Source organism: Artemia franciscana, chromosome 16 (assembly GCF_032884065.1).
Source record: "Artemia franciscana chromosome 16, ASM3288406v1, whole genome shotgun sequence".
NCBI lineage: Eukaryota > Metazoa > Arthropoda > Branchiopoda > Anostraca > Artemiidae > Artemia > Artemia franciscana.
In genome coordinates this window covers 27,009,846-27,037,118 of record NC_088878.1, presented here as the reverse complement: position 1 = coordinate 27,037,118, position 27,273 = coordinate 27,009,846, and the positions used below count along the sequence as shown (strand labels likewise).

General features: G+C 34.0%; 1 protein-coding gene across 2 annotated transcripts in view; it reads right to left on the bottom strand.

The window, feature by feature from the left end:
- LOC136037296 (calponin homology domain-containing protein DDB_G0272472-like) overlaps positions 1-27,273 on the bottom strand; it is a 198,847-nt gene that overhangs the window by 21,857 nt on the left and 149,717 nt on the right. For both annotated transcript variants that reach the window (XM_065719939.1, XM_065719940.1), the window contains exons 5-7: positions 23,522-25,830; positions 4,473-4,681; positions 1,068-1,230 (exon numbers count right to left, since the gene is read on the bottom strand). In XM_065719939.1, the coding sequence (XP_065576011.1) occupies positions 1,068-1,230; positions 4,473-4,681; positions 23,522-25,830 (2,681 nt within the window). The remainder of the gene's footprint in view (positions 1-1,067; positions 1,231-4,472; positions 4,682-23,521; positions 25,831-27,273) is intronic.

The following is a 27,273-nucleotide window of genomic DNA, read 5'->3' as shown; positions in this document are numbered from 1 at the left end:
AAGAGTCAAGCTGCTGACCCCCGTTCCAAACCAAATAACTAGCAACACCAGGATTCGAACCCCTGTCCTCACAGACAAAGGACAATATGATAAATACCATCAATGAATATCAAAAGACCTCACTAACATCACTAAAATCATTAATATTACAAGCTTTTGCGTCTTCTATGGAGGTCTTAAATTATAAGAGTTCATTTTATTCCCTGCTTTATTTTGTAAATTCGTTTTAATTTTTAGCGTCGTTCTTTATGCCTAGGTTTACCCGCCTTTTTTCCATTTTTATTTCCATTCCGTCTGCTTAGTTTCAAACGTCGTCATTTCTCATTTGTTGATAAATTTTATAAAAAAGGAAAGAAAAAAAGGAACAATTGAATTAAGAAAGCAGAACAATAAAAAGTGAAAAATAAGGAGGACAAAAGGATAAATATGCAGAAATTTTCAAGACAGCATGAAAACTAAATAAAAAAGATAAAGAAGAAGGAAAAAAAGATGGGACGAACATCAATAAATTTAATTACAATCAAGGTTTACTTTTTTTGTATTCTGCATTGTAATTTTATTGGCTACACATGAGAATCACTGAAATATTCAAATATACAAGCCTTGAAAAAGGGCTGTATAAGAAGTGTTTTTTTTATGACAGGAGCAAAACCAGCAAAATAAAGTAATACTTAAATATTTAAAGCCAATGTTGACGGTCAGTCAATAAAATTGACTAATTGAAGTAAATAAAATTGACTAATTGAATTGACTAATTGAAGTAAATTCAATTGACTAATTGAAGTAAAATAAAATTGAAGGTCAGTCAACATCTGAACATCACTAAACATCTGCTCAAAGTATAGAAGTCCTAATTCACTGTTGTTGTTTTCCCTTACTTCTGGAAGTTTTTCTCGTGTTGGATTTCTTTTCCATTTTTTTAGTAACGGAAAGATGTTGGTCTTTGTCTTAAATTTGGAGCAGACACTAAATCAAATTTTGGAGCAGGACACAAAAATCTTAAGCAAGCCTTGGGAGGGTCTAAGGTTCACCCCCCCCCTAAGAATTTTGTTCCAATCATTAGATACCTTCAATGATTTCTGGTTCCTTTTTAACTTCCTCGGAAGGTTCCTCTACCGTAACTTTTTCCTTTTCCAATTCTTTCATCTTTTCCTCCTGCTCTCGCTTTATTTGCGCTAATGGCTTTTCGTCATTATCTTCTTCATCTTCCTCTAAAATGTCTTTATAAAACTAAAAGAAGAGAATGTATAAATCAAATTGTCCCACGCTACATATTTTATGTATCATACAAAAAAAAAAAAAAAAAAAAAAAAAAAAGTTATGAGCGATCGAAACATAAATACGGGGGGTTATATCATTCCTCCCCCCAACTTACAAAGATTATTAGGTTTAATGCGAATTATTTATTTTTAGTAATAAGATAAATGAGCAATTTAAGTAACAAGCAATGTCCTCCCTGGCTCTGATTTTAACTATTTGCAGTATATCCACAAATTGTGAAATATATAATGAAATTAGTGAAATATATACTAAATCTATTTTGAATTTGGATGTTTATATTAGCATCAGAATTGACAACAGCAAGCTAAGAAGCCTTTAGATATTAAGCTCGGTAGAAATCAAACGCTAAAATACAAACGTAATCGGGTAGAAATGTAAAATCGGGTAAACGTATTCGGAAGAAATGTAAAATACAAACGTAATGGGGTGAATTGACATTATTTATTACGAGTAAGCACTGATTTATTAGATAAAAACATTGAAATATATTAAAGTCGGGGTTTGTTTGTTTTTACCGACTATCGACTTTAGAGGGCACAAGTTACTCCCAACTTTGACTCCATAGCATTGATCCCGAGCGGCTCCAGCTCCAAGAAAATAAGTTCGTATCGGTTCTGACTCCATTAAATAAAAAAAAAACAAGTTTTTTTAAATGAAAGTAAGGAGCGACATTAAAACTTAAAACGAACAGAAATTACTCCGTATATGAAAGGGGCTTTTCCTCCTCGACACCCCGCTCTTTACGCTAAAGTTTTTTATTGTTTTAAAAAGTAGAGTTGCGAGAAAGAATCAAACTTTAGTGCAAGGAGCGGGGTGTCGAGGAGGAAAAGCCCCTTTCATATACGGAGTAATTTCTGTTCGTTTTAAGTTGTAATGTCGCTCCTTACTTTCATTTAAAAAACTTGTTTTTTTTTATCTAATTTCTGAAAGTTTTTGAATTAATGCATGTCTGATTTTGGCTCTCCGTACATAAATTATTAAAATGAAATTTGCATATTAATTCTTCTTTTGGCTAAATGGCTTTCTCTTAGTTTTGATCAGACGATTTTGAGAAATAAGGGGTGGGGAAGGAGGTCTAGTTGCCCTCCAATTTTTCGGTTACTTAAAAAGACAACTAGATCTTTTAATTTTTAACGAACGTTTTTATTAGTAAAAAAAAATACGTAACTTAAGAACTAACTTACGTAACAAACTTTTATATTCTTATATTTTTGATTATATATATGAGGGGGTTGGTCCCTTCGTTAATTCCTCGCTCTTCACATTAAATCTTGTTTTATCCCAATTCTTTAAGAATGACCCCTGAATCAGAAAGGCCGTAGAATAAATAGTTGAAATTATTAAAAAAATTTTAGCATAAAGAGCGAAGTATTTATCTCCTCCTAAATACCTCGCTCTTTATGCTAAAGTATTTTTAGAACCCCTCATATGCGCAATAATCTCTGTTCGTTTTAAGTTTTAATGCTTCTCCTTACTTTCAATTGAAAAAACTTTTTCATGTTTATATTTTCATTGTTTTTTTTTATAGTAATGCTAGAAAGTCCTGCGCCCTTTTCATTGAATTTCTCTTCCCCCATGAAATATTCCTCCAAGGAAAGATCCTCCCATATAGCCCCTCCCCTGAACCCCACACCCAAACCAAAAAAATCCCCCTGATAACGTCGGTACACTACCCAGTAACCATTACTGTATGTAAACATTGGTCAAAGTTTGTAACTTACAGCCCCTCCCCCAGGGACTGTGGGGGGTAAGTCATCCCCAAAGACATAGTTATTATGGTTTTCGACTATGCGGAACAAAATGGCCATCTCAAAATTTTGATCCGTTGACTTTGGGAAAAAAATGAGCGTGGGAGGGGGCCTAGGTGCCCTCCAATATTTTTGGTCACTTAAAAAGGGCACTAGAACTTTTCATTTCCGTTAGAATGAGCCCTCTTACAACACTCTAGGACCACTTGGTCGATACGATGACCCTTGGAAAAAAAAACAAAAAAACAAAAAAACAAATAAACACGCACCCGTGATTTGTCTTCTGGCAAAAAATACGAAATTCCACATTTTTGTAGATTGGACCTTGAAATTTTTTCTATAGGGTTCTCTGATACGCTGAATGCGATGGTGTAATTTTCGTTAAGATCCTATGACTTTTAGGGGGTGTTACCCCCTATTTTCCAAAATAAGGCAAATTTTCTCAGGCTCGTAACTTTTGATGACAGAGACTAAATTTGATGAAACTTATATATTTAAAATCAGCATAAAAATCTGATTCTTTTGATATATCTTTTAGCATCGAAATTCCGTTTTTTAGAGTTTCGTTTACTATTGAGCCGGGTCGCTCCTTACTACAGTTCGTTACCACGAACTGTTTGATTTCCTGATTGTAGGTAAGGAAAGATGGTAAGATATTAGCAGCTTGTTTCTAGGCCCCTCCCATTATAAAAAAACATGGGGAATTTATTCGCTTATAGTAACTGTTTAAGATAAAACTTAGTATCCTAGTTAACATTATCATTTTATACATTACTTTTAGTAACTATTATAAAATGAAATGTAAGTTTTAAATATCAAAGAAATTTTTTTTTTATCCACACCAACTGTTATGTTGGTTGGAGACCAACTTAAAAAAAAAAAAAAAAAAAAATCAAGTGTCTTTTGCGGCTTCCCTGTGAAGGTCTGTCACCCAAGATATTATATAACTAAATTTTCTGGTATAGTCTACGGTAGAAATCAAGGGTAACATTTACTAGATGGTTTACAAAACATTAAAATACTAAAAACCCTATTTTGAACTATCTCCAGCATCCTTTTTTTGAGACGTATTTAAAGCTATTGCAAGTATTTCTATGGGGTTTTATTTATACTATTTTCGTAGGTCTACAATAATCCATTGAGAAAGGTCATCTGTATTTGCAACACTTGATAATCCTTTGCAAATATATCAAGTATTTTTGTGCGAATCTAGAACACAATCATTTTTTAATTTTTTTTACAATGTCTAAAGTCGTTTTTAGGGCCAAAGCTTCGATACACATTTGATTAAAAAACATGTAATTTTGAACAGAAAAATATATTGTCCATAGATTTACACCAAAATTACGTCCTGAGAAGCAAAAATGTTTTTTTTTTTTTTTTAAATTCCTGCCCAAATAACGAAAAAAACTAATATTTTAGTTTCTAAATAAGTTACTTTACCTTAAATTGAGGCTTAACTGGCGGAAGGGCTGTATCCATTTTCTCTTCTTCCTTCGCGGACACTTCTAGTTTTATTGACGTCTTCTCTTCCTTCACTTCCTCTTTCTTGTGCTCTTTCTCACTTTCATTAGGTTTCAATTTTCGTTTCTTCTCGGGTTTGGCCCCAGCAGATATTGCATCCATGAATAAAGAACTATCAGTAAACATAGCTGTAAATATAAAAATTCAAACTCATGAAAATGCTTATTAATAAGGTGTTGCTGAGCAACAGAAAAATCGATACGTGGCACCAAAAAATAAACGAAAAAGAGTCAGTGCATAGCTCATAAGACTCGTAGCTGCTTTCAGGTAGAATGACACAGGGCTCATTCAGATTTTTCTCCATCACTCGAGACAGGGCGTTCCATAACCATAAATTCGTTTTTAGGCCAAAATTTTGGCAATTGCCTAAAAATGTATTTATTTCTATGATTTTCTTCAGAAGCGAAACACTCAGTTTTGCCTACTCATGAAAATATAGCAGAGGGGGAGGGGGATAATTTTAGGGAAGATACATGAGGTACTTTTCAACATCTGGGGGGTCATTTTGACTTAAAGATATTCTGCAATGTCTAGGTGACAAATGCACCCCTGCTCCCGTCTATTTGTGCCCTTTTTAAAATGCAAACATTAAGCATAACAGGGAATTTAAGGATGAAAATCATCAGTGGCACACCGAGATGGGGGAGGGGATTTCTCTTTAAATCAATTACCTTTCGAAAGATATGTTCATATTTCAGGGTATAACAGAAGACCTAGGTCCCGTTTCCTAGGTTGATACAAGGTCGAGTCCATATTTCAACATCTATCTTCTCTTTGACAAAGATATGACATTGGTGTAATTTCGTCTAAGGATAAGTAAATAAAAATAGGATCCTTCCATAAGCTGTTTTGAATAAAAAAGGGTGTGATGTTTTGAGTGTAATAGGGATTTATCATGGACATTACTAAATCAAATACGGGGGAATAACAAGCGAAGCTACACGATTTAGATACCAAAAGAATATTAAAAAAAATTCTCAGCCTTTCGTTAACAATTAAAAAAATAGCCGTAAATTCTTTTTAAAATAGCGAAAGAGGCCCAAAGATTTACAGGACCTGTTCAGGATACAGGATGAGATTTTAGAAAAAGGTGTGCGGTATAGCATACAACAATATTGTTCTTCATTATTACATACGTCATTTTTGCCAAATATCAAGATCATTCCAGGGGCGTGTACATTACCACTGCTCATTACATGAATTAATCCAGGGTCAAAAAACATCAAGTCCATGAAAGCGAACGAAAGAAGATAATGAGGAAGTCGATGCGTAGCTGGGTTTTGATTTTAATGTACAAATGATCTGGTAGAAAAATATCTTGATGACCTTTTTTTGAATTTTTTGATGACCTTTTTTTCGTAACACCCCGAATAAAGATCTTAGATACGGCCTTGGGTACACGGATCTTACTAGCCCATGCTAATAGTACGGCCTTATGTGGATTTGACTGTGATCATCTATTATAAAAGAACCAAATAGTTTATTTTCAATATATTTTTTTATTTGTTTTATACATATTTTTGTTTATTCCCACAACAACAGTGAATTAGGACTTCTACACTTTGAGCAGATGTTCAGTGATCTTCATCATTGGCCAGTAAATTACAATACAGGACATAAAAATCAAATTCGTTTACAATTGTATATTTATTTTATGTATATATTTTTATGGGGTGTCAATAATACTGGTCACCGCTATAGAGCAGCTTTGCCGTTCATAATAGGCTGAACTTGCAATGTCTACGAGCGTATAAATCAAGGTTCGCACTAGCCACATTATTGACATTAATTCGTTAATGGGTTTACATATAGTTCAAAGATCAAATCACGAGTATATTAAGCTAGATACACGCAAGATCATACTGGGAAGGAAGGGAGAGGTACCGCAAAGGACCCCTCTCTAAAATTTGTGATGGCTTTTTTTCCTAACACCCTGAATAAAAGAATTTGGCGAAACAAATTTACACCATAGCTTAGGTCCACTCGAAATATGGTTCATATGAATGGAATGACAAATATAGATAATGTACGGCATAAATTTGTAGTCTTACAATGTTAAATTTTGAAATTACTTTTTTGGGGGATGGGGAAGCCTAAAATGCATTCCTAGAGCCGTCCTTATAGCCTCCATTTACTAAAACACCTACAAAATATTTTAATATTTGTGACGTAAGGTTTAACAAAGGCTAAAATGTTTATCCACAACCTCACAACGTTGAATTCGCAGTATTCGAGAAATCAGCTCGTTTTCCATTGGGAGTCCAATGGGGTTTATAGAACCCTCAGACCCACCAAATAAAACATCGGATCCAGCTGCCAACTTAATGAAGGCTGGTGTCAGTTTCACTCCGAGACTGCTCAAATGGATCGAGTCCCCCACAGAACTTGTAAAGGCTTTATTTCTTGGTAATCATTAATGTTTCCCTTGATTTATTTCAGATTCGACCACATTTAGATTAATGACACTAATCCTCCCCCACCAGAAGAATGCATAGCCCATGTCAAAAGTTAGACCTAGGCCTACCTTCTGAAACTTTATACTAGGGTCGTAGGGTTGACATACTAGACTCCCCAACTACAACTCGAAAATTTTGAGGGATTCAAATCTGACTCCTACTTCAGATTCTTCATTCAGACCCACAAATTGTGAAGTCGTATATGTCGCTCTGAATATTTGACAACGGTCAATTTTCACCTTGGAAGCTAAGTGTAAGACTACAAAGAGGCCGAGAGAGGTTTATAGGCACTAGAGGCAACGACACGAAACTAGAAGTAAATTTTCAGGTATTTCCGTTTGTAAAAACACCAGATAAGCGATTGTCGGAATGAGGGGTTATTTTTAAATGTTGATGACCCTTTAACTTATTCAACATATTCCTAGACTGATATTTCGAGGTATGTGTCTTCATTCTCGACAGCTTCCTAGACATGGATGACCGTTTTTCTTATTGCTTGAAAGATTTTTGAAAATGCAAATAAAAAATTTGCCCAAGTAAAGAACAGGGAGTTATAGGGCTGGAGGGAGAAGCGGGTTGAAGGGGTTGGGGTGGAGGGAGTTGTATTTGGATGAGAGTTGTTACCCTGGGGGTGTTTGAGAGAAGTTGATAGTGTTTTTTTTCGTTTTCATTATTATTTTAATTAGTGCAGGATGCTTCTAGAAACATTTATGTAGATTTTTTTATTATTATTATTTTAAATTTAGGATGCCTTCAGGAATGTTTATGTAGTTAAATCGCTACACGTTAGCAAAATTAAAATTTTCCCTAGCAGTGATTTATGTCTGTAATTTATATATCTATATATATATAAAAATAAGTTGTCTGTGTGTCGGTCAACTGACGTCATGTTTGTGTGTCGACTGACGTCATGTTTGTCGACTGACGTCATTATAAGGATTGAGTTGTATGTCGTCATGAAGTTGTTTGTCGTCTGACGTTATGTTTGTCGACTGACGAAATTACAGACCGGGACACAAATGACGACCGGGACACAGGGAAACAGGGAATTTAATGACGACCGGGACACTCAAAGAGAAATTACAGACTGGGACACCGGGAATATAAATGACGACCGGGACACAACTACAACGGGGACGCAGGGGGCACACGGGGGATATATAAATGACGACCGGGACACAGGGAATGTTCGAAGAGAAATTACAGACCGGGACACAAATGACGACCGGGACTACAAATGACGACCGGGACACTCAAAGAGAAATTACAGACTGGGACACCGGGACACAGGTAATATAAATGATGACAGGGACACAACTACAACGGGGACGCCAGGGGGATATATAAATGACGACGGGGACACAGGGAATGTTCGATTAGCAATCACCATCAACAAAGCTCAAGGGCAATGATTAGAATAATGAGGTATAGATCTGAATACGGATTGTTTTTCCCATGGACAGTTATATGTTGCATGTTCAAGAGTCAGTAAACCTGACAATCTATTTATATGCACAGACAATGGGACAGCGAAGAATGTTGTATATTCGCAAGTTTTACGCAGTTAAAAACATATATATATATATATATATATATATATATATATATATATATATATATATATATATCTATTCACAGGTGGGACACAGGGACAAAACTACAATGGCGCGTAACTAATATGGCGCATAACGACTTACGCGCGCGGGGGGCTTGGGGGGGGCGAAGCGCCCCCACCAACTTGGTGTTGGGGTGGCGCGAAGAACAGCTAGTAGTTTATATTTTTTTATTATGTAAATAAAAGTAAAAGAAAAGTCATCCCTTGGTAAATAGATTAAGTTTAACTTGGCAAGAATCTAATATTACTAAACGAAAAGCAACTGTATCCTGTACACGTATATCTATTTATCTGTATTTTTTTTTTTTTCTAGAAAACGGCATTATATTTTTTGGGGAAAAACTAGCGTACTACCATTTTCCAGTGAGAAAAAAAAGATCTAGATATGGCATGACTTTGGGAAATTTATTCAGGACTTTAATTGAAAAAAAATCTTTTCATAAGAATGACGTCACAAATACCCAGACACCCAATACCCTGGTTTTACTTTCCACGACGAAAGAGACTAAAAAAATAGGTCTTTCTTTTCACCGAGCAAAGCTCATTCCCCTGGTACTAATATGCAAATAGCCAAATACTTAGTTGTACGGAATATTATTTAGAAACCCTTATTTTACAAATTTGTCTTCAATTTTTACAATACCAATTTCTAGTAATTATTTAGAAAATGGAATTTCTCATTTAGAAACTGGTATTCAGCACCAAAGATATGGATTTTCAAAAATTTTGAATTAGGTTCTCTTACAGTTCTAGGAGAGGTAATTTTTTGAGTCAGCTCTATAGCCCTGATAGAAAGGTCACTTATCGTGAGATGATAGAAAATAAGGCTCGGAGAAGTAGCTCGAAAGTTATTCAATACCATATATCAATATTTTCGAAAACTGATGCGTTATTCTTGCATTCAATAGGCTGTTCTTTTCTATGGCTCAGTCAGACTTTGGGGAATTCCTACTATGGAAAAACTTTCCGTCCCGTCCAACCTATTCAACAACAACCCATTTCATCCCGAATTATAACTTTTTACCATTTAGGGTAAACTATTTGAAGATATTAATCTCCTTCAAAACTATATACTTTTTCTTATCCGCAAAAAAAATGTTTGAACTATCGAAGTTTTTCGGTCAGTTAATCATACCAGGGGTAAGCACAAAAAATAGTAACAGGCTAGAAGTTGTTGCCAAGATTAAGCAAAAGAAAAATAGCTTTTGAGTTTCCCGCCTAAAACAATCTTTTTTTTTTTTAATGAACTGCTGCTACTGACGACCAATCGCAGCACCGAGTCAAAGAGATCAGCACACCGGCGCACACTTTTCCACCAGGCCCCCCAGTTCACAGCTTCACTCACACCGAAAAAGTCTACTGCCTTCCAGTACTTTAGTAAAACTTCTGTCTACCCCACTCGAAGACTCCCTGCTTTTCCTTTGTCCCCAGCTTGATTCCGAAAAAGTAAGATTTCTGGTGCCCTATCATCCGTAAAACGTGACCTAGCCCCTGAAATCTTTCTTTCCATATCAAACAGTTCGTAGTTCGTACTGTAACTATAAGTAAACAGCGACCCGGCTCAATAGTAATCGAAACTCTAAAAAACGGAATTTTGAAACCAATAGATTTATCAAACGCATCAGATTTTTATGCTGAGTTCAAATATATAGGTTTCATTAAATTTAGCCTTACTCATCAAATGTTAAAAGCCTGGGAAATGTGCCTTATTTTCGAAGTGGTCCTAGACTACCGAAAGAAGGCTTATTCAAACGCAAACTAAAAGTTCTAGAGCCCCTTTTAAGAAACCAAAAATATTTGAGAGAAACCGGGCCCCCTCCGTCGCCATTTGTTCCCCAAAATTATCTGATCTAAATTTTGAGATAGCCATTTTGTTCATTATAGTTGAAAGATCAAATGATTATGTCTTTAGGTGTAAAATGACCCTCCCCCCACAGTCCGCGGAAAGAGGCTTGTAAGTTTTGAAATTTGCCCATTGTTTATGTATAGTATCTGTTATTGGGAAGTATACACACATTTTTTTATTGGGGGGGGGGAAAGTGCTTGGGGTGGATTTCTATGGAAGGAATCTTCCTTGGGGAGGAAAATTTCTGGGGGGTGAATATTCCAGGGGATATGTTACACAGGAGGACTTGACAAAATTACTATACGGAATTCTTTCTAATTGTCTTGCATTCTCTTTGCCAAATTTTTCATGTGAAGATGTTCCGGGGGGAATTATCCAGGGTCTTTGTTTCCATGTGTTTTGATTTCTTGAAAATAAATTCTCAAGGAAGAGGGCATTTCTGGAGTGATCGAGAAACCGATTAGAGATTAAAGTCGTCCGCAAGTAATTTTACGGGGAGGGGGAGTCTCAGCGAGGATGGCACTTTCTGGAAGGAATTTGACATGGGGGGGGGTGCACTTTACGTTAGATAAAATTTCCACGGAAGTTTTTCGTGAGAGGGAGGGGTATATTTCATAGAGGGTGAGCCAGATTTACGGGCATTATTTGAAAATCGAACAGAAAATATGAGGAGGCTGTCCCCTCCTCACACCTTAATCTTTACTCTAAAGTTTGACTGTTTACTAAACTGAAACACGGGGGCCGTTTAATTAGAATAGGAAGCTTTTTGAAAACTGCTCACAGCTTTACCGTAAAGAGCAAAGTGTTGAGGAGGGGGCAACCCTTCATATACGAAATAATTCTGGCAAAATTAATATACAAATTGTGCTTTAATTTTTCATGTATGCTGAGCCAAATCAAACCTGCATTAGTTGAAAAACGTTCAGAAACTAAAAATTTTTTTTTACTGAAAGTAAGGAGCGACAACAAAACTTAAAACACACATAAATTATTTCCGAATATGAAAGGGGCTGTCGTCTCCTAAACGCCTAACTCTTCACGCTAACGTTTCTATTGTTTTAAAAAGTAAACTGTAAATTATTTCGTTTTTAAGTTTCAGTGTCGCTCCTTACTTTCAGTTAAAAAACTTGTTTTTTATTATTATTTAATAGTCCTAAAAAGTGATACCGAGCTGGAATTTTGTAGTTTATTGTTTGGCTTAAGGTCATTGAAACAGGAGTCCAAAATAATCAACTGATATTACTGCTAAAAAATTCCTACTTTTTAAAATATTTTTCTTATGACCTATTTCTAGTTCAATCGAGGACTCCCTGCTTTTCTTTTGGCGAAATATGATTGCCAAAAAGCATGATTTTTGGGACCCAATCATCCTTCATCCGCAAAACCGTGTCCCTTTTTTTGTCAGTCCGAGAAAAACTTAAAAAAAAAACTTATTTAGAAAAAGATATCGAACTACAATTTTATTCTGCTTATTGTTGATACAAGTACCGTTCAAACTCGATCAAATCACTTAACGATACCAATCAAAATCTTTCAAACAAGTACCTAAAATTGTCCTCAGGCACCTTTAGAAAACATTTAGCTATCTTCCTCAACTTTTAGAAGAGCCCATGTTTCAGAGCCATGCTTGACAACTGTTACCATAGCTCCCAGTATCTTAATCCTATTTAAGAATTATCTTCCTAAGTTTTTTCTACTACCCAAACATATCCAACATCTCACCTATTCCACTTTTTAATCGTCACTCTAAACCACTAGCCTTAGTAATATTGAAGCTATTCATCCGACCAATTTTTCTGTCTTCTAATCTTTAATTTTCAAACCTATTCTCGCACCCTGAACTCCCTAAAAATTAAGGTTTACACTCTGAAGTATGCAGTTTTATGACAAGGTTAAGGTTTGTAGGGTCGTTTGGGTTGGTGGTATCCGGGGCAAAATTAGTTACGGCACACCCTTCTGACTCAAGAAAAAACACAGAATATCCATGCCCGCTAGCCGCAGGACCCGGGGCAGATTACCGCCCCCCACCCTTTGTGAAAGGCCCATGACAGTTGACTTAGACCGAAAAGACAAGATACTTAGGTACATCAATCCATTCACTGAGGCATAATTACGACATTACTTATACTATTCTTAGACAACGATCTAAATTTAGTAAAAAGAATTTACAACCCATTTTTCAACCTAAAAAATAATGCAGAAAAAATTAAAAAAAATTTACTATACTTTTTATTATATACAATAAAAAAGACTATCTGACGACAGCTAAATTGTCGTCCAACGTAAAAAAAAATAAAACATGCAGAAGACTACATCCTGCAGAAAAATAGCTGCAGGACAACAGAAAAATAACATATCAAGAACTCGTATAGAGAACATGAACTTTAAGTTAACTTCCCTGACGTCTTGATTTAACTCAAATTATCTTCGAAATATAAATAAAGGAAAATTTTACCTTCTCACTAATATCAAGTTCTCCCATAGTTCCTGCTGCGTCCCGTAAGACGCAGTCTATACATAGGAGGATAAGACGTCACCCTCCTTAATCCACCTTTCAAACCAAATACTAACCTCACTCCCTTAACCGTCATACTATTATTCTTGCACTCGTGTTAATTCTTTGAATATTATTTTCCGGTATATCATATAAGAAAAGGACCAGCGCTTAAGATTTTCTATCAACTGAATAAAATGCCTGTTCATATGCTATAAAACTAAGGACTAAAGAGACCCGATGATTCAGACACTTCTTGTTTATCTAAGCGTTAATCTAACACTTATCTAATCGTGAAACGTAAAGATAATCTAACACTTATCTTCTTATTAATCTAATGATGAAAATATATCCAAGACACCTCCCCCTTTTACTTGTGAAGTTGTGTGATTATCAAAAAATATTCAAACGAACATACAAAATACTAGAAACAATAAATAAAAAAAATAATACCAAGTTTTAATCCTTTATCCTGTAATAAAATTTTTGAGCTTTTCAGGATACACCTTTTAAGTTTAGAAATGTAGAAGATTTTTAGGGGGTTTAAGCCCAGAATGCCTGCCGGGATCCACATGATAATAATAAAACAACTATTTTTAGTTTTCCAAACAAAGTTCTCTTTTCAAGTGGGATTATCAAAGACTAAAACTATAATAACAATGAATTTTATCGTATAGATCTAAGGTGCACTAGCAAGAGGAACATAACGAGAATTTGACCCCCTCCTCCTACTCCAGCCTTCAAGGATGACTAAAAATATGCAAAAACACAAAATTCCATGATATTTAGAAATAGTATAATGTTTGTACAACTCGGACGATTTTTTCTGAAGACTCCCCCCTTTTTTCAGTAGCTAATTATATAAATTAAAACTTATTCAATTTTATTGAAAAAAGGCTTACGAAATAAACAACCTTGAAAGATATATCTCTTAAATATTGTTAAGAAATATTAATCCTTTAGTCTGATAAATAAAATAAATTACAAAGACATTTTCGACTAACTTTTTTCTTATGGAACACTCAAATAAGGTGTTTTTAATTTTCAGTTTTTTATTCTTTTTTTTTTTAGCGTCCAATTTGCTCTAGTCTTTGTTGAGAAACCTGCCGAAAATTTCTAAATCAACGCGGTTAAGACGAATCAAACAATTTATTGGAATTTGCTCAGTACAAAAAATCTACGGTCAATGTCCTCAAAACAATTCGCAACGCCATCTAGAAATGCAAAGCTTCTATTTGTAAAATATTAAAGTTCTTTCAACATTAACACTTTAATCTTAGGTAGTCAAAAAATATGAAATAAAGTATTTCTACAAAATAAAAAGCTAGGAAATTTACAAGGCCAAATTGTAAACAAGATATTTCGTTCAATCTTTTTTTTTTTTTTTTTTTTTTTTTTTTTTTTTTTTTTTTTTTTTTTTTTTTTTTTTTTTTCTTTAAAAGATTGTTAGAATATACGACAGCCAAGTTCAAAGAACTTCTGTGTAATATAGTTAATGTCAAATATAAGGTCAAAGAAATCTTTAGTCAATATGTATGTAAAAAAATAGAAACTTGAGATTTTGAAGGACAAATAGAAGCTTTGCTTTAATCTAAGCTGACCTTAAATATAGTCTTAACAACATTAACGAATTAACGTTAGTCACGTCACAAAAACGTTTTTTTGATTTTAGGATAGCAGGCTAGCCCACAACAGCCCACAAGATTAAGAAAACAAGGTATTTTTCAATATGTCGAGAATCGACTGGGACATAAGACGCACGAACATCCCCATAGATCAAATTGCAAAACTACAATTTTCATTATTCATTCATAACTACGCTTCATTTTAATTATCCAAAAACCAAACAGCCCAAATAACATGGTCTTATACAGGAGTCATCACGAAGTAGATAGGGCGATGGGCTTTACCCCTCCCTCTAGGATCAGAAACATAAAAAAAAGTAGGAAGGGCTGCAATATTGAGAAAAACGACACTTTTCTAGAAAAAAACCTCTCTAGGGTTTTGACTTGGCCCCCCTCCCCATAAAAATTTGTGGACACTCTGGCATCCGTTTCTCTGGTTTTAAGTTGGTGTACACAATTCCTAACTAAAACCCTTTATTTTTTGTAAATATTCTAACAATGGCTCTTTTCTTTTTAAAATTTTTGCAGTAAGGCATTCTGTTTTTGAACATTATCAACTGTTCCTTTTATTGACTTAAGTCAATGCGGCTTTTGAGCTGCTAATCTGGACAAATATTTTTGTTTTCATTCTACCTTCTTAACAGAAGATTACTGTGTATTTTTTAGCCAATTAGCTTCCTTGCTAGACTCTCGTGCTTAGCGATATATTCAACCAAAGATTTTTTCAGACGCCAAACAGACGTCAGAAATGTCACAGAAAATATTTTAGGAAAATTTTATTTAGAGGGGATACCCCTAACCTCCAGAACTAGACAAATTACGAAACACTTTCTTTAATTTCAACTTAACCTTTGGGTTTCTTTCAAGAGTCTCAAATTTCTTAGGATCCAACTTAAAACCTCCTAAAATTTGAAAACTTGGCACGTCTATCAGATAGCTATGTTTTTATATTTTGCTGTCTAGTCTCATGGGTTAAATTGCGTCTTAGTAACTTTTTCACTTGCATGTTACCTGATAAAAAAACTATCCTTAATAGCTTTTTTTATTATAATATAAACCCTGGTGGCTTTTAGGTCGATTAGAACAGCAGCAGCACTAGGGAGGGGGGGGGGAGTTAGCCCTTTGCCACACAATTAATTTGGCGAGATGATTTTTTTTTGTATTAAAGCACCATCTTATTCTTGTCCGCTTTACCTTTGATCTATTTGAACAGCCTTGAGAAATCAGTTGATCAGTTCATTGATAACGTTCTGGTATTCCATTGACAAAATACAACAAACTAACGTCTACCAGGGCGTAATTTTTATGGGGCAGGCATCCGCAATTCAAGTATCCCCAGAGACAGATCAGTTTTGTTTAGTATACCTTTGCCTTTATGGTACTTTTTTCATTTTTCACTTGTCTTAGGAAAATACCCCATAAGTTTGCCCCCCTCCTTCCCCAGGATTGTCACGAAATTACGCCCCTGACGTCTATCATGACCATGTTTAACAATTCAATCGGTCTTTTAATTAAACAGATGGAGTGGTTGGAATGCTGAGCTTGCAACCCTATACTCTTTAGGGCCGGTTTTCGAGGCATGGTGTCGCTGATCATTCGGTTTGTGATGAGGGTCAGCGGGGTCGACGCAACATCAGAAAGCGGTTTGTGATAAGAAAACTGGAGGAAATATATGGACTGTCTTCACTCTACAACTTAAAAATTTAAAATCTTATTGATACTTATTTTCATACCCAAAGATACGTCTGATATTTTAGAATTGTCTCAGGAACATTTATTAAAATACATGAGTGAGACGACTTTCCAAGTTTAAAACATTTCAACCGAATGTAAATGAATGAAAAAAAAATCTTTACTTAGGGCCTTCAGCACAGCGTTTCTTTTTTACAGTAGTATCTGTAGATTCAAAGTTTTCATAACACACCAGCAAACAATTCCGTTCTGAATTATCATCTTTCATTATCAATTAGACCTACCTCATTTTATACATCGATTCTACATGAGTCTGCTGCATACAGTGGCATTCTCTAAAAATTTCTAAGAGAAAAAATGGACACACTATCTTCACGACACCTTCGAGTCTTGCTCCCAAGTTTTTCGAGTTCTAGTTTGTCTTGCTCCCTAGTTCTTGGAGAAATAGCGCCCCTGGCACCAACTGCCAGCTCCAGTCCTGGTACCAGCTCCAACTACCAAATGATTTGCGGACACATCTGTTAAACCATGCGCCAGCTGGCGCTGATAAGAGAGAATACAATCTTATGTTTCAGTGCTTCATTACTGTGTATCTTTGGACCGTTCATCGTTCTTTATGAATAAACTAAGCTTCATTCCTCTAGATATTACTTATCATGGCCATTCCTTGGTTTTTAATAGGTCTACGGGCGAGGCTACTTGAATTATTTAAAAGCCTTCCAAATCCAAGGTACACTAGACTGATTCGATTTATTGAAGCGCGTTCCCTGACTTAAGATTACTTACCCAGATTAACCCTTGGTTTTCAAGAGGACTGCCATAGAGAAATCAACAATATTCGAAGATCCAGTTGTGAAAATTCCAAGGTTTGAAAAAAGAATTCAAGTTATTAAATACCAATAACAAGACATATTTATGTTTGGTATATATTTTATGGTAATCCTAACATCTGTACTTGTCGCCAAATTCCAAGCATAGGACTAAACCTCAAGATCGCGGAAAAGATCCCTAGGTGCGACTGTCCTTGTTTGTAGCTGTTCTTGAGGGTAAACGACAGTTCACAGTAATTATCTGAGTTTGTTAGATTCAGTTATTGATCTAGACCGATCCTGTTCATCGAAATACGAAGTAACCTTGCTTATCCTATAGCTAATGTTTTTGTATCTGATGTAAAGTTCTAGTAACGATGATTCTTTTCTTGCGCCTTTCCACAGCCTATATAATGTAAGGGAAAATAAGCCATTATTTCAATTCCTGGATAGTTACTTTACCGTTGAAAAGGCACTGGTGAAATTTTGATAGAATAGGTTTTGATTTTATGTAAAATTGTCTTTGATTGCAGTGTATTGAAAAAAAAGTAGAAATAAACAAAACAAAAACTTTGGAGGAAAAGGACTTAGGGACACAGCCACTTGAGGACTTAAGGGTTTCCGAAAAATCCACATGGGACATTCCCGACGTCCGCACAAGCTTATTGGCGGATTTCGACAAGATTAAAAACTTAAAAGAATAAAATCGAAATCGTAGATTCTTTTGATGACGATTGTAGATTGTTTTGGTATTTTAAAGATTTTTAAATCTTTTAAACACGATCAAAATCGTGTTTTAAACACGATTAAATCTGTAAACACGATCGCGGAATATGCATAAAAGCAACCATAAAAGGAAACCTTCAAAACTTTTGAAATTAAAACGAATATCTTCAACAAATAAACTTAAAATCCATTAGGACTAGTCTCATTTTTCTCGCACCTTAAAAAACCAAGTCAACGGTGAAAAACATGTCAGAGATCAATGGACTCCGGTATAAAAAAAAAGTGAAGGCGATAAAGTGTGCTGTTTTAGGAAAAGCAATAAACGGTTTAAGGACATTGACCAAGACATGCCACTCTTGGCTATTGTGAATGAGAAATACTGGCGAATACATGGCATTCCTTTACTTCCAGCAGTCATATTCAGCGTCTAGTATCTTGCAACGTGCGTCAAATTCGTTAGTAAAACCATGGAAAAAATTCTTTTAAGGAGAATCTTATTGAAAATATATACAAAAATTTGCTATTTTTCAAACTTAATTTTTTCCAATTTAAGAACATTTGCAATTTTTGTAATTCACCTGTATTATTTTTTAGATTGAAAAATTGATTGTAAATTACTCAAAAGAACATTTTTTTTTTAACTAAGTTTAGATAATTCTCTCAGAAAAATAAAAACCAAGTAATATCCCAATTGTGACTCAGTGAAGGGATACACCTCAAACAAACGAACCAAATGATATAATTATCACGTCCTTTTGGTTTAAGTTACCGATGCCAGTTCGTTAGAAAATCTCAAGTTTTAGAGGGAGAAATAGAGGATAAGCTGAACATTTCATCACTATATGCAAGTTTTGTACATACCTTACCTCAAGAATTACAGCCCGTTCGTTAACGACGTAAGTAGAGGAAGAAGAAAAAAGGGGAAAAATTCTTTTTCTATCCATGACATAAAAATATCATCGGTTCACTTTACAAATTTTAGAGAAGTCCAAATATGAACAAAAGAACCCATCTGGATCAAAATACAATTCTAACAATCAGAGCCAGGGGTACAAAATATTAAGGTAACTTCACTTGATTACATTTCAACCAAATTCCTTTCATTGCATGATTTAACGACTTTTTAAGCTTTTTTCTCTTCTCTAAAATTCATAAAAGCAAATCGAGACTTTTTTCGTGGTAGCACATATTTTTAAAATCAGTGGTAAAAAATCTGAGCCTCTGCGTCTTACCCGTTGTTCAACCTTAAACAAATGGGCTAATTGATGGTGACTACTGAAAAATATAAAATATTAGTACAAGCTATGGGCTATGCACATACTAACGAAATACATATAACTAAAGAAATATGAACTCTTAAATAGGATATAAAAGTGGTTACCCGAGACGGCAATTTCGTGCAAAGCCGATGACGGTAAGCTCGACACGGTAATTTCCGTACTTTTTGGAAGGTAAAATTGAACTACATATCTCTTGTTCACATAGTCGTATCCAGGAGAGAGGGGGGTTACCCGCTTCGAACCCTTCCCCAAAAAATTGTATGTATGAGAATGTATACAATTTAAATGTATGAGATGTTTTGAGGCAACGTTCCCTGGAAAATTTTAAATATAGAGACTTTCCCAATAGTTTCAAGTATTTGAGATATATTGAATGTCAATGAGTTTGTTTTGAAGATTTAGTCACTGTTTAACAATTTGAGATGTTTTAAATGCCAAATTTTTTTTTGTAGTCAAGTAGCTGTTGTTTAAGTACTTTAGATGTTTTGAGGCAATTTTCTTGAATAATTTAACATAAGGGAACTTTCGCACTTGGTTTAAGTTTTTGATATGTTTCGAATGTCAATTAATTTTTTTCGACAAGCCACGGTCGTTTTAAGTATCTGTGATGTTCTGAAGCAACGCTCTTTTAAAAACTTAAAATATCAAGACTTCCCCACTAGGTTTAAGTATTTGAGATATTTTAAAAGTCAATGAGTTTGTTTTGAAGATTTAGTCACTGTTTAATAGCTTGAGATATTTAAATGTAATTTTTTTTGGACAAGAACCTGTTACGTAAGTACTTCAGATGTTTTGAGGCAATGTTCTTGAAAAATTTAAAATAAAAAACTTCGGCACCTGGTTTTAAGTATTTGTAATATTTTGAAGGTCAATGACTTTGTTTTGGAGATTTAGCCACTGTTTAAGAATTTGAGATGTTTTGAACGTCATTTTTTTTTCTTTTTTTGGACAAGTTGCTGTTGTTTAAGTACTTCAGTTGTTTTGAGTCAATGTTCTTCAGAAATTTAAAATAAAAAACTTCAGCACCTGGTTTTAAGTATTTGTAATATTTTGAAGGTCAATGAATCTGTTTTGGAGATTTAGCCACTGTCCAACAATCTGAGATGTTTTTGAACGTCAAATTTTTTTTTCTTATTTTGGATAAGTAGCTGTTGTTTAAGCACTTCAGATGTTTTGAGTCAATGTTCTTCAGAAATTTAAAATAAGAGAACTTTAGCACTTGGTTTCAATTTGTAAGATGTTTTGAATGTCCATTAATTTTTTTGGACAAATAGCGGTTGTTTAAGTATGTGAGATGTTTTGAGGCAACCTTGTAAATAAGGAAAATTCAGCACCTGGTTTTAAGTACTGGTAATATTTTAAAGCTCAATTAATTTGTTTTGGAGATTTAGCCACTGTTCAAGAATTTGAAATGTTTTGAATGTCATATTCCTTGAGAAATTTAAAATAAGGAAACTTGAACATTTGTTTTAAGAATTCGAGATGTTCCGAGGGTCAGTTAAATTTTTAGTTGACAATCAGCCTTTATTTAAATATTTGAGATGCTTTGAGGCAGCAAGACTTAAAATTTTAAATAAAGAAACTTAAATACTTGGTTTTCCCTAGGGTATAGGTACATATCCTAATAGCCGAAACTAGAGATTGCTTTATTCCTTTACTGATAATTCATATTAGATTGCTATATATACCCCCCTCTCCACCCCAAAAGTAATTCAAGAATAAATAAAAGGAATATGGAGATAGAAAATCAGATTATATTGAAACGTTAAAGAAGGTTTGCTTATAACAGATTTTCTTACAAAAGATGTTGATAGCTGTCCTAAATCGAAAGCGATAGTCAGGGACATCAGGCACCCATCTGCTAAATCAAAAGTAATGCCTATGATTAATTAAAAAAAAAAAAAAAATCCCACTTAAGTTAAAAGATAGAAAATTCTTGGACAATTAATATCAACGCCTTTTGAAGTAAAATCAAAATTTGATTGAGTTAAAAATCACATGCAATTTGCAGCTTTTTGTTATCATTAGTTTAATGGAACTGTTTCTTGAAACAACTGAAATCTAAAAACACTAGCTCGAGCGTAAACACAGAGAAAGAGGGAGATTGCCAGGAGACACAATTAGCCTAAAGCACAACATTTAAAATAAATTTAAACAATATATATATATATATATATATATATATATATATATATATATATATATATATATATATATATATATATATATATCCCTGTGTCCCGGTCGTCATTTATATTCCATGTGTCCCGGTCGTTATTTGTGTCCCGGTGTCCCAGTCTGTAATTTCTCTTTGAGTGTCCCGGTCGTCATTTATATTCCCTGTGTCCCAGTGTCATTTGTGTCCCGGTCTGTAATTTCGTCAGTCGACAAACATGACGTGAGTCGACAAACAACTTCATGACGGCATAATGCTCAATCCTTACAATGACGTCCGTCGACACACAAACATGAAGTCAGTCAACAGACAAACAGCTTATTTATATATATATATATATATATATATATATATATATATATATATATATATATATATATATATATATAGTCTATTAGTATTTGTCAATACATTCCTAATTGTGTTCTTTAAACAAATTTCTTGACCTAAAAATTTGAAAATTATTTTATCTCTATTTTATTTTGAGGCAAGGGGCATCACTCACTAAAAATAAAAGGGAGTGGGACAGGGGGAGATGTCGATGAAACGACACTCAAGAGGCTGTTTTAAAAATGGACATAGGCCCTTTATTCTTTACTGAACCCCAAAATTGAAAATAACATTAGCAGAGAAGCATATTTTCGAATTGCACCCTAAGGATCCATAGGAAAAATATTACCCGCTCCCCCATATAGAAGATTGGAGTGGAGTTACCATCTTCAGTTTTTTAGAAAAAAAACGAATTAGTTCTTTTGGAAATCCACTCGTAGAAAAAGATCCAAATAAGACAAAACATTAATTTATATAAATTTAGATGTACGAGGTTTTGGGCATGATCAACATCATAATTGATATAAGTTAGAATAATTAATACAAGATTAATGTATATGAAAAAAGGGAGATCCTGGTTATTTGTTACTTTAAACAAATCTTTTGTTGTTGTCTAGTCTGAAAAAAGAAGTAGCTTTTATTCAACTAGTTTAATCAATGCTAAAAAAAAAGATGTAAGGCCTACATTATTTGTTCTGGAAGTAAAATCTTAAAATTATATCCCAAGAGTTTTATTACTGACAGTAATAAAAAGAACTTAATTAGTAATAAAAAGAACAGTAATATTTATTACTGACAGAAAAAAAAGAAGCGTGAATAAGAAAACAGCAAAAAAATAATTTTTCTTTGTATTAATTATTGACAGTAATCTATTTCATAGTTAAAAAAAGGAAAGTACATATTTTCCAATGAGCTCTGCTCGAGAGCAAAATATTTCAAGTACCAAGGAAAGTGAAAGTGAAATCTGTCTGTTCAACTTGGTCAAGACATTTCACTACCATATATATCTATAAAAAATTAGGCAAAATCAGGAATCAAAATTTTAATGAATAAGACCTAAATATGCAGTTCTCAGCCATAGTGACTGAATTAAAAAATAAAAAAAATAAATAAAAATTGACGAAAGTAAAACAGCTCAAAACAGGGATGAAACCTTTTTATTGACAGTGAATTGATATAAAATTATTTAACTGGATATTTCGAACACATATACAGTGTTCATCATCAGCAGTAAAACTCTGATCATCAGCAGTAAAAACTGATGATGAACACTGTATATGTGTTCGAAATATCCAGTTAAATAATTTTATATCTATTCACTGTCAATAAAAAGGTTTCATCCCTATTTTGAGCTGTTTTACTTTCGTCATGGAAAGGCAGTGTGGTCTTCGAAATTATATAAATAAAAATTAAAAAAAAAGCTAAATTAAAACAGAGGAACGAGATTCAAAAATAAGCTGAAAACATATAGAACAAAGAGCTTAAGCAGGTGTAGCCTTCCTTTGAAGGTATTTGTCTTCGGGTATAAACTGGTTGTTAATGTTTGAACTTTTACAGAAGAAAAACCTTGTGAAATTTAACTAATTAGTTTTAATTTTTCCATGGCTGAACGTGGCAACACTGACAAAAATGTGCCATTGCCTTAAAAACTTAATAATTTTGAAGCAGTTGAAAGAAAAATCTTATAAAATCAGGTGTGAATACATAGGTCCAGAGGGCTTTGATACTTTAAATAAGAATACGTGTTTCTGTGTGGAAACTATTAAGGAGAGAGTATATGTTTTCCCATGCTGTTTATTATTATTTGACATTTATGAGTTTCTAAGCCTTTCAATAAAATAAATAAATATATATAAAAAAAAATAAATATAAAAAATATAAATATAAAATAAAAAAAAGTAAGTAAATATTATACATACGTCTAGGATTGATAAGTTTGATTCCTCCAGGTCTAGCTTGCTTCCCTTCTTCTACCTCAAGTAAAGCTAACGGCGATTTTAGCTTTTTAATTGGCGGAATATCGTCACCATTTGCTGGTGGTCGTTTCAAAACTGGTTTTAAGGGCAAGGGCTCCTTATTAATTGTCTTTTTGTGAGCAGGGGGAGCAATCTCTTCACAGCCATGGGACCGAAATTTAGAATTAAACACTTTCACTGGAGCCGATTTCCTCTCTAGAGTAATGTCTTTAGTTTTAGATAATTCAAGTTTCTTTTCTTCCACTTTATCCGTTTTTCTTATACTTTCATCTTTCACTTCATCAGGTTTTGACTTTTTTGGTATTTTTAAAGACGAGAAATTAGTCCGAGCTAGCATACCGAGAGATTCCAATGTCCTTTTGTCTATTTCTGACTGTTTTTCCTTTAAGCTTTTCGATTTTTCTTTTGAGAATGATTTCTCACTTCTATAGTCTTCCTTCTTCGCTGGTCTATCATCTCTTTTACTAGTACTATCACCCTTTTCTTTTTTAGAACTTTCCTTTTCAGCAATCATTTTGTCTTTCACTTTGCTTTTTATTTCTTCCTTTTTATGAGCCTCTTTTTTATCACTTCTTAATTCTTCCACTCTTTTCTCACACTTTATATCATCAGATTTTTTATCTACTTTATTGTCTGACTTTTTTTCTGTTTTGTCTTCAGATTTTTTGTCTGGTTTTTCTTCGGATCTGTTGTCTGTTTTTGCTTCGGATTTTTTATCCGTTTTATCTTCCAATTTTTTCCCTGTTTTATCTTCCATTTTTTTGTCTATTTTTTCTTCCGATTTCCTGTCAGTTTTATTTTCCGATTTTATATCTAGTTTTTCTTCCGATTTTTTCTCGGTTTTATTTTCCAATTTTTTATCCATTTTTTCTTCCAATTTTTTGTCAACTTTATTTTCCGAGTTTTTGTCTGTTTTACATTCTATTTTCTCATGGATCTTATCAACATTTACTTTTTCAGTTTGATCTTCTACCTTTTTAGCCTCTTTTGCTTCTTTCTCTTTTTGAACATCCTTAGGATCGATCTCACTTCCATCAACTAGTTCATTTTCGGGTATTGGTTCCGCTTTCTTTGAGTATTCTTGCTCCTTCTTTAATTTTTCTTCTTCATCCTTAGATTTCTCTGGTTGTTTTTTAACTTCTTCACAATCTTTCTTTAGCTTGTCCATCGCTTTTAACGCTTGTTGCAGGTCTTTTAAACTTTTCTCCTGGTCGTCTGTAAGATTTTCCGAATCTTTAAAAAGTCTAATTTCTAATTTTCTAAACTTCAATGGCCCTTTCTCGTCTTTTTTAGACATTTCCCCTTCTGTTTCCGAACTTTCTTCTTCATGTCTCGTCATTTTCAGCATATTTTTGGTATTATCTTCACCTTTCTTAGATTTTTTGTATCCTTTCTTGGGTTTTTCTTCCTCGGACTCTTCTTCTGAAGTTTCCTCTTTTCTTTTTGCCCTTTTCTGTGGATTTTTAGGCTTTCCCATGGTTTTCTTAGGCGTTTCTTCTTCTTCATCGGACTCTTCTTCCGAGCTTTTTTCTTCACCTTTGTTGGCTTTCTTCCGCATCTTAATAGACCTTCCATCGACGTTCTTAGGCTTCACACGCTTTTTCTTGGGCTTTTCCGCTTCTCCTAAGATTCTTTCTTCTCCTGTAATTTTTTTCTTCATTCTCTTGGGATTTTCCACAGGTTTTTTAGGTTTTGCACTAAACTTTGTGGTAGTTTCTTCTATATCCTCTTCAGATTCATTTTCTTCTGAGGTTTCTTCTTCTTTCTTGGCCTTTTTCTGTATTTTCTTAGGCTTTTTTCCCACTTTTTTGGGTTTTCCCCGACCTTTTTTAGGTTTTACTCCATCTTCATTTTCAGAGTCATCTTCTTCTTCATCTAGACTTTCTTCTTCTTTCTCCGCCTTCTTTTGCATTTTCTTAGATTTGGATTCGGTTTTTTTAGACTTATCACGTCTTTTTTTGGGCTTTACTTCTTCCTCCTCCTCATACTCCTCTTCTTCAGAATCTTCTTCTTCTTTCTTTGTCCTTTTCTGCACTTTCTTCCCCTTTTCTTGTTCATTCTTAGGTTTTCTTTTCACAGGTTTACGCAAAAACTTTTCATCCTCATCTTCAAATACATTGATTTGTCCGAGTTTACCTTTCCTACTTTCTTTCGCTTTATTTTGTAAAACCGTGTCAGTTTTACAAAGATCTACTTCAACAACAGGCAGTCCCTTGTCTACCTCAACAACTGGTAATTGTTCAAGACTTGAACTAAAAAAAAAAAAAGAACAAATAAAAAAATAGTGAACGATGCACAATAGCGTCACCAAAACGTAAAGAGAAGTACAAGAGGGCGTCAAGCATATAGGTACGAAAAAGTATAAGAGAACACCCCCCCCCCACAAAAATATATATATATACACACACACACACTCATGTATATATATATATATATATATATATATATATATATGTATATATATATATATATATATATATATATATACATATATATATATATATATATATATATATATATATATATATATATATATATATATATATATATATATATATATATATATACATATATATATATATATACATATATATATATATATATATATATATATACTAGCTGTTGGGGTGGCGCTTCGCGCCACCCCAACACCTAGTTGGTGGGGGCGCTTCGCGCCCCCCAAGCCCCCCCGCGCGCGTAAGTCGTTACGCGCCATATTAGTTACGCGCCATTGTAGTTGTGTCCCTATGTCCCACCTGTGAATATAGATAGATATATATATATATATATATATATATATATATATATATATATATATATATATATATATATATATATGTTTTTAACTACGTAAAACTTGCGAATATACAACATTCTTTGCTGTCCCATTGTCTGTGCATATAAATAGATTGTCAGGTTTACCGACTCTCGAACATGCAACATATAATGGTCCATGGGAAAACAATCCGTATTCAGATCTATACCTCATGATTCTAATGATTGCCCTTGAGCTTTGTTGATGGTGATTGCTAATCGACCATTCCCTGAGTCGCCATCGTCATTTATATATCCCCCTGTGCACCCCGGCGTCCCCTTTGTAGTTATGTCCCTGTGTCCCGGTCGTCATTTATATTCCCTGTGTCCCGGTCGTCATTTGTGTCCCGGTGTTCCAGTCTGTGATTTCTCTTTGAGTGTCCCGGGCGTCATTTATATTCCTTGTGTCCCGGTCGTCATTTATATCCCCCTGTGCCCCCGGCGTCCCCATTGTAGTTGTGTCCCTGTGTCCCGGTCGTCATTTATATTCCCTGTGTCCCGGTCGTCATTTGTATCCCGGTGTCCCGGTCTGTATATACATTCGTTTTTTAGTTTTGTTTTTCTCCTTTATTTTTTTCCTTTTTTCTTTTTTTTCTTTTTTAGTTTATTTAGATTTTTAGATTTTTTAGTTTTTTATTAGTTTTTAGTTTTTTTGTAGTTTTTACCATTTTTTTAGTTTTTTTAGTTTTTTTTTTACTTATGTCCTGGTCGTCATTTATACTCCCTGTGTCCCGGTCGTCATTTGTGTCTCGGTGCTTTGTTGATTGCTAATTTACATTATATTTATATTTATATTTTTTATATTTATTAATATTTTTTTAGTTTTCTTTTTCTCTTATTTTTCAGTTTTTTCCTTTTTTTTAGTTTTTTCTTTTTTAGTT